The 7,604-nt window shown below is 41.0% G+C and overlaps 1 protein-coding gene across 5 annotated transcripts in view; it reads right to left on the minus strand.

The window, feature by feature from the left end:
• Window positions 1-487: 487 nt before the first annotated feature.
• Window positions 488-7,604, minus strand: part of LOC125030530 (chitooligosaccharidolytic beta-N-acetylglucosaminidase-like) — a 25,097-nt gene continuing 17,980 nt past the window's right edge. For all 5 annotated transcript variants that reach the window (XM_047620619.1, XM_047620654.1, XM_047620636.1 and 2 more), the window contains exons 6-9: window positions 3,195-3,581; window positions 2,695-2,841; window positions 1,435-1,956; window positions 488-1,171 (exon numbers count right to left, since the gene is read on the minus strand). In XM_047620619.1, the coding sequence (XP_047476575.1) occupies window positions 995-1,171; window positions 1,435-1,956; window positions 2,695-2,841; window positions 3,195-3,581 (1,233 nt within the window). In that variant the 3' untranslated portion in view covers window positions 488-994. The remainder of the gene's footprint in view (window positions 1,172-1,434; window positions 1,957-2,694; window positions 2,842-3,194; window positions 3,582-7,604) is intronic.

Below are 7,604 nucleotides of genomic sequence, written 5' to 3' on the forward strand. Positions count from 1 at the left end.
GGGATTGGTGTAGGAAGGGGAGATAGGAAGGGAGGATAGGTAGGGATAAGGTGTAAGGGGGTAAAAAGGGAGTGAATGGAAGAGAATATGTTTGTTTGTTTATGTGTATTTGTTTGTTTGTGTTTGTTTTTTGTACACACACACACACACACACACACACATATATGTATGCATGTGTAGTATATATCACACAAAATGTTTATTACATTTAAACATACCAAATCATTTATAACTTTAAACAATAAAAGATGTATGTTAATGTTGCAAAATTTTGATATCACAAAGAAAAAGAATTTGACATACGTTTTCAAAAGACAAATAGAACAAAGATACATAGATATATAATTGATTTCTAAAACTTTCATCATAACAATAATACTTTTGACACAAAAAAGGGAAAAAAATAATAAATAGGGAAATAGAAGAAGAAGAAGACGAAAGAAGATGTAAATAAAATCAAATATGGAAATGAAAAAAAATCCGTGAGTAATTGTAAAATCTACATTATATTCATTATGAGAAAATACATCTTCCTTTTATACATGATCTAGTCAGGATCAATCATACTTCATTTCTTAAGTAATAGAAATACACCTAACACACATATAACTGTTTATGTACAATACACGTCGTCAGACTGCAATGAATTAACACAATTTATCATTCGATTCTTAATCTATCCATGTTATAACAATTTTATTTACAACTTTCAGTATGGGGTTATTTATTACATTACATTAGAATAAAAGTTGTCGGTATATTTTCCTTGAGATGATGAGGGCTAAGTCTTAAAAAAAAAAAAAAAAATGTGGCTGCCTTTTGTTAATTGTGATCAGCAAGTTTGGTCTAGAAACATCACGTGATCGCTTTTTAGGTCCGTGTGAACCAGTGCTGAAAATGCTGAAAAATCTCTCTTTTTTCAGGTACAGAATGACACCCACGTGACTCCCAGTCAAAAGAAATCCCGATCGAACTATTGGCACACTTGGCACTCCTAGATGTAGCAGAGGCCCTCGTTCTGGTGGCACCACTGGGGCTGGATGCGGTCGGCCTTGATGCCTCTCGCCACCAGACGCTGCCGCTGGTGGATCAGGCGGGTCTCGGCCGGCTGCCAGTTGTGGCTCGGGTTCGTCCACAGGCGCTCGGCAAGGGCGGCTCCGCGCGGCCACAGCTGGAAGAGGGGGGGGGGGGGGGGTTAGTTGTCTCGAGGTGTGTAAGAAAGGGTTAGGATTTATTCTTGGTTTAGGATAATGCTTGTTTAATAAGTAATTCTAAGCTTCTAACTTCTTACTAACTTAATTCTTAAACCGTTAATGGGGACTGTTATATCTAATATCTAACACTAATTTCCGTTATCTCTTTATGATGTTTCTTATGACATGGTACAGAGATGGACACGCGCAGGCCATCTCATCTGAAGAGAACATAACTAACCCTTGAGTCCAGCGTCATCTCGTCGACCTGTTCGCTCCACAGGGCCGCCTCCCCTCCTAGGATGAGGTCCGCCTGCAGAGACCCCGTCAGGTTGGTGGCGATGGCATGCGGGCTGTTGTCATAGACCTTCTGCCATCCCTTGTAGGGGCTGCACCAGTTGTTGCCCTCGCCGACCCAGGCGCCGAAGCCGCAGTCCAGGTACCAGTGGTCGTAGTTGGAGAAGATGACGCGGAACTTCTTCTGCAGGAGCTCGCCGATGAGCTTGTCGGTCCCGGTCGTCCAGATTTGGATGATGTAGTGGTCCTTGTCGAGGTACTGGTCGGCGCGGCCTTCCTCGGTCAAGTGGGACGTCCACAGGATGCCCGGGATCTGTCTGCCGCTGTTGGCCGTCGTCAGGAGCCCGTAGGACGACGCCTGGAAGTCGCTCCAGAGCTTGTAGTAGGCGTCGGCGTCGCGGCCTCGACCCTGCTCCTCCATGTGCTTCACGATCTCCTCCGTCGTGTTCCAGCAGTTGAGGTTCACCTGTGGAGGCAGATAAGTTTAAGTAAGGCGGCTTCTCTGCGGCTCCTTAAGCTATCGTTAACGACCTGTATACGATTCAAAGTGTTTCGCCGACACCTATTTCAATACTTGCAAATAGGCCTACATTGTCTCAGCCATCGTTTTCTTCCCTGGATAGCGGCTTCTAAAAAGCTTCGGCCAAACCTTGGCGACACACTTGCCCTTGTCCTTGACCTTTGCGATACACCATCTCTTTATTACAGTGATATATTTACGGATTTGTATTTACGAATGTACCATACATGTGTTGGTATGGTACTCCCTTATGATATACATACTATGGTAAATTACTGGATAAAGATACATCTCTTATTAATGGGACACTTACTTGTACACGACTGTAGACTGAGAAGATAGCCTCATTTTCTTCATATGATTATTTTTTTTCTTGATTATTATTATGAAATTATACCTTCATCTACCTAGCCATGTTTTCAACCAATAAATATCCACATATTTCCAATATTTCAAACTAAAAAGAACAAAAACAACGAATTCAGAAACAGGAAAGACACCCTCAAAAAAGACAAGAAAAAAAGAGAAAAACAGAAAAAAAAAAATATATATATACACATATATAATTTTTTTCTTTCTTTCTTTTGTTTTATGGTTTCTTTCCTGTATCTGAATTTATATATACATTTCGCGACACACAGCTGAAGAACCAGCGCCCACGAGCCAGCAGAAGCGTCTCCTTACCTCGTCTCCTCCGTAGTGGAAGAGATCGAGCGGACCGAAGAGGCGGACCATCTCCTTGTAGATTTGTCCCAAGACGATGTAGGTGTTGTCGTTGACGATGTTGAGCTGGCCACAGGGAGGCTCCACGCAGTACGATTGCCAAGGCTCCTGTGTAGGTGGAAAAGGAGTGGTGTTGAATTTAGGTATTGAGTGTTGAGAGAGAGAGAGAGAGAGAGAGAGAGAGAGAGAGAGAGAGAGAGAGAGAGAGAGAGAGAGAGAGAGAGAGAGAGAGAGAGAGAGAAAGAGAGAGAGAGAGAGAGAGAGAGAGAGAGAGAGAGAATAAATGTGGTTGGTTTATGGAATATTCGTTTGGTGTTTGTGTTGATATGTGTGTGTATGTGTCTGTTCCTATTTTAATGTGTAAATTATAAAATGGATTATCTGATTTTGAGAAATAATATGCAACTCGGAGCAAAATAACGATACACAAAAACCCGTATAAATACCAGCGACTCACTCACCTGGTTCACGCAGACGGCCAGCTTCCCCAGCCCGTCGGCCTCTCCCCACTGCCACCCGTTGCCCACGTGGGCGGGGGCGTCGAACTCTGGCAGGACGCGGATGCCCCGGACCCTCCCATACTCCACCAGGTGCAGGATGTCCGTCGGGTAGTAGACCTGCCGCGAACTGTAGGCTCCGTAGAAGGCCATCTTAGGCAGGCTCTCCAGGAACATCGGGAACGAGTGGGAGTCGGTGATGTGCCAGTGGAAGGTGTTGAGCTTGTTGGCCGCCATGGCGTCCAGCGTCCGCTCGATGCTCTTCACGCTGAAGAAGTTCCTCGACGTGTCCAGGAGGATCCCGCGGTACTTGAAGGCGGGGGAGTCGGTCAGGGCCGCCGAGGAGACGATCTGGGGGCGAGCGAGGGTTTCAGGGCGGTTGTGAGGGGCAGTTTTTGGGCATGAGGCAAGGGGCCTGTTTTGTAACATGATAGCGTCCTTGTTATGAGATAAAAGGGGAAGGAGAGAGAGAGAGAAAGAGAGAGAGAGAGAGAGAGAGAGAGAGAGAGAGAGAGAGAGAGAGAGAGAGAGAGAGAGCGATAGACGGAGAGAGAGAGAAAGAGTGAGATAGAGAGAGAGAGAGAGAGAGAGAGAGAGAGAGAGAGAGAGAGAGAAAGAGTGAGATAGAGAGAGAGAGAGAGAGAGAGAGAGAGAGAGAGAAAGAGTGAGATAGAGAGAGAGAGAGAGAGAGAGAGAAAGAGAGAGAGAGAGAGAGAGAGAGAGAGAGAGAGAGAGAGAGAGAGAGAGAGAGAGAGAGAGAGCGATAGACGGAGAGAGAGAGAAAGAGTGAGAGAGAGAGAGAGAGAGAGAGAGAGAGAGAGAGAGAGAGAGAGAGAGAGAGAGAGAGAGAGAGAGAGAGAGAAGAGTGAGATAGAGAGAGAGAGAGAGAGAGAGAGAGAGAGAGAGAGAGAGAGAGAGAGAGAGAGAGAGAGAGAGAGAGAGAGAGAGAGAGAGAGAGAGTGAGTTGGACATAAAGATTTAAATAAATAAACAGGTAAATGTATAAACAAGTACATAGAGAAATAAGCAGAACAGGGAGGTCGATAGATAGATAAGTAGACAGATAAAAAGACAGAGATAAACAGGCGGGAAAGTAGTTAGAAAGGGGAAAGAGAATAGGATAAAGAGAGCAACTTAAATGCACATTAATCCACATACAAATAGACGTTCAATTAAGGTCAAGTTCACTTAATCTACTGGTAATACCAAAGAGATCCTTACCTGCAATAAATCTTTTTAATGAAAACCTAGTGTCATTTGTATGCCACTTACTGAACTTTTGTGATTATTGATAGAAAACAAATAACGTGATTGAATAACTCTTTAACAATGATAACAGAAGTGATAGAGTAGTAATAACGATAAATGGAATTAATAATAGTAGATAATGATAAACCACAATGTTTATTAAAGGAGAACGAACACTGTTAATTTGCAAAGGTAAAGCCAAGTACACATTCCTTTTTTTTTCTATATCTACGACCTGTGCGTTACGTCATCGGTGACGTCACAAACAGGCAAAACAGAAGCGCCAAAGAGTGACGTAAAATCAACAGGAAAATAACAGAGGTAGTTGGCATTGAAGAACGTCCTCTCTTTTTTGACAATAAAATTCCATTGTAAGTAAAACTGGTCGACCGAGGAGAAGCTGAAATTACGACGGAAGTATGACTCGCAGGAATTTAAAAAAAAAAAAAAAACTTTACAATTTGTATGCGACGGAATACAGCTGTTTCATTATTAAAGACTCTAACTGTTATTTAAGTACTTCGCGATTATTTTGATGTAATATGAGAATGGATGAATTAATTGATCAATGAACGAGAAATATTCTACTGAAAGCAAGTAAATACTGTCCTTCATCGAAAGTGACAGAGAGAGAGAGAGAGAGAGAGAGAGAGAGAGAGAGAGAGAGAGAGAGAGAGAGAGAGAGAGAGAAAGAGTAAAACCTCGTGACAGACAATGACGTGACGATATAGTCGAAGAAAACGAAAATAGTGAACATGATTTTTATAACCACAAGATTTCTAGTTCTAAAATATATTCCAATTATGATGACACACGACGTCAATTCCCACCGATTTATTATAGACATCTAGACAGGGTTAAGATAACATTCGAATCCCGGCATCAGATCGTTAAGGTAAAATTTTCCTTAAGACCAGATAGAACCAGAAAAAGTTGTTCCAGAATGAACAATCGACTTCACTGTACAAGGAGAGAGGAATCCTGTTTATATACAACAAGTGGCGTGTGTTTTAGCTCTGATGCAAAATGTTTATCTTTAAAGCATGGATACAAATAAGCAAAATTATGATAAAAAAACTCTGAGATATATCAAAGGAATTTATGAAAAAAAAAAAAACAAGCAGAAAAATGAATGAAAAAAACTACAAGAAAAGTAAAATATATCAAGACGCGTTAGAGGTAGCGTTCGGGTGGACGGCGCGCGAACCTGGGAACCTTGTATGATAGTCATTTGAGCTAAACGACCTTTTATTTACGTTTATTTCATAATAGTTGCTGGAGAGCCCATTAATTTCCTCATTACTTCGTTCTTTGTGGTCTTAAGAAGTTTGAAGGTAAATAAGAACCACTAATGAAGGGTAAATAAAGGAGACACACGCTATCACGAACCTGAAGGGAAATCGAGAATGTTGTTTTAAGATATATGAGCGTCTTTTTTTTTTTTTTTTTTTTTTTTTTCTTATAACTCCCAAGGCGCACGTAGGAAAATGGAGGGATATCTATCGTCAGAACTTTAGATGTTATGAATCTCCCCCTATCATAGATCCAAAAGAAGTAGTCATTTACATACGCATTTCACACGCACATTAATTTATGCAGGAGAGAAAACTCCTCCGAGAAAGGCTTATTCCGAAATGCACAACAAAAACAACGCGATCTTGGGACTTGTTGCTTGAGGTTACATTATGTTTTATTAACTGTAGGAGGTTACCCTTGGCTCTAATAGGGGCTAGTTGCCATTACAAACGCTCTGTAAAAGGTTGTTCTTAACGACCGTTACGTGTGAGGAATGAAATCCGCGCTTTTTATGATGTTTTGCACACGTATCCCTCCGTTGAAAGAAAAAGGTAGACCATCTTTGATATATATGAGGAAATGGGCGTGTAGGAACTTTTAATATGATTCTAATGCTTATTTCATAGTTTTTTTTATCCTGATACTTACACTTATGACGAAGGATAATGGCTCTTCCTCAAGCAGACTTTTAAAATTCCCAAACTTTTTACACTCGTAACCGCTTTCTTCGCGACCTTCCCACATCAGTCTTTCCATTCATAACTTCTCTATCTACATATTTTCAAAGCCAGGAATAATACAACAATGTTTATTTACACAATTGATATATAACACTCCCTAGAGACATGGCTTCATCATTTTTTTTTTTAATTAACACATTATTTTCCCACAAGGCTTCGCGAACTACCTACTGACCCTCCTATTGGGAACCACAGATAACAAGAAATCTGTCCTTTTGATATCCACTAATTGGGATAAATGGATTTCACTGGTCACGACGACTGGAGAAATTTATTCGACGTGAAGAAGGATGTTATCTTTGTAACAAGAGATGGAGTTATAGGAACAACTGCAAGTTATCATTATTATTAATAGGGAGGAAGTGTGTAGAGTACTCTTTAATCTTAATTTTTATTTCCAGATGTTGTGATTATCGAATAGAAAATGAAAGACATAAAGCCAGACAGGGAGACAGGCAGACGTAAGGAAGCCACAGACAGATGGACAGACACATTGACAGAAAAACAGACAGATATCACTACGAATCACACATACACATATACCACTATGTTTACTGAAAGATAGACAGACAAATGCAAATATACGATAGAAAAACAGAGAAATAAACATAAAACAGAGACAGAGAGAAAAACAGAGAAATAAACATAGAACAGAGACAGAAAGAAAAACAGAGAAATAAAAATAAAACAGAGATAGAGAGAAAAATAGACAAATAAACAGAGAACAGAGACAGAGAGAAAAAAAAAAACAGAAACAGACACGAGATAAAAACAAAAATAAATCGAGAACAGAGACAGAGAGAGAAATAGAGAAATAAACATAGAACAGAGACAGAGATAAAAACATAAAGAGACAGGAGAGAGAGAAAGAGAGAGAGAGAGAGACAGAGAGAGAGAGAGAGAGAGAGAGAGAGAGAGAGAGAGAGAGAGAGAGAGAGAGAGAGAGAGAGAGAGAGAGAGAGAGAGAGAAAGAGAGAGAGAGAGAGAGAGAGAGAGAGAGAGAGAGAGAGAGAGAGAGAGACAGACACAGAACGAGAGGGAGACAAAGCATGACGAGATAGTGTGACGAGAACAACAGGGCGTCTTTCGT

Source organism: Penaeus chinensis, chromosome 2, assembly GCF_019202785.1.
Source record: "Penaeus chinensis breed Huanghai No. 1 chromosome 2, ASM1920278v2, whole genome shotgun sequence".
Taxonomy (NCBI): Eukaryota; Metazoa; Arthropoda; class Malacostraca; order Decapoda; family Penaeidae; genus Penaeus; species Penaeus chinensis.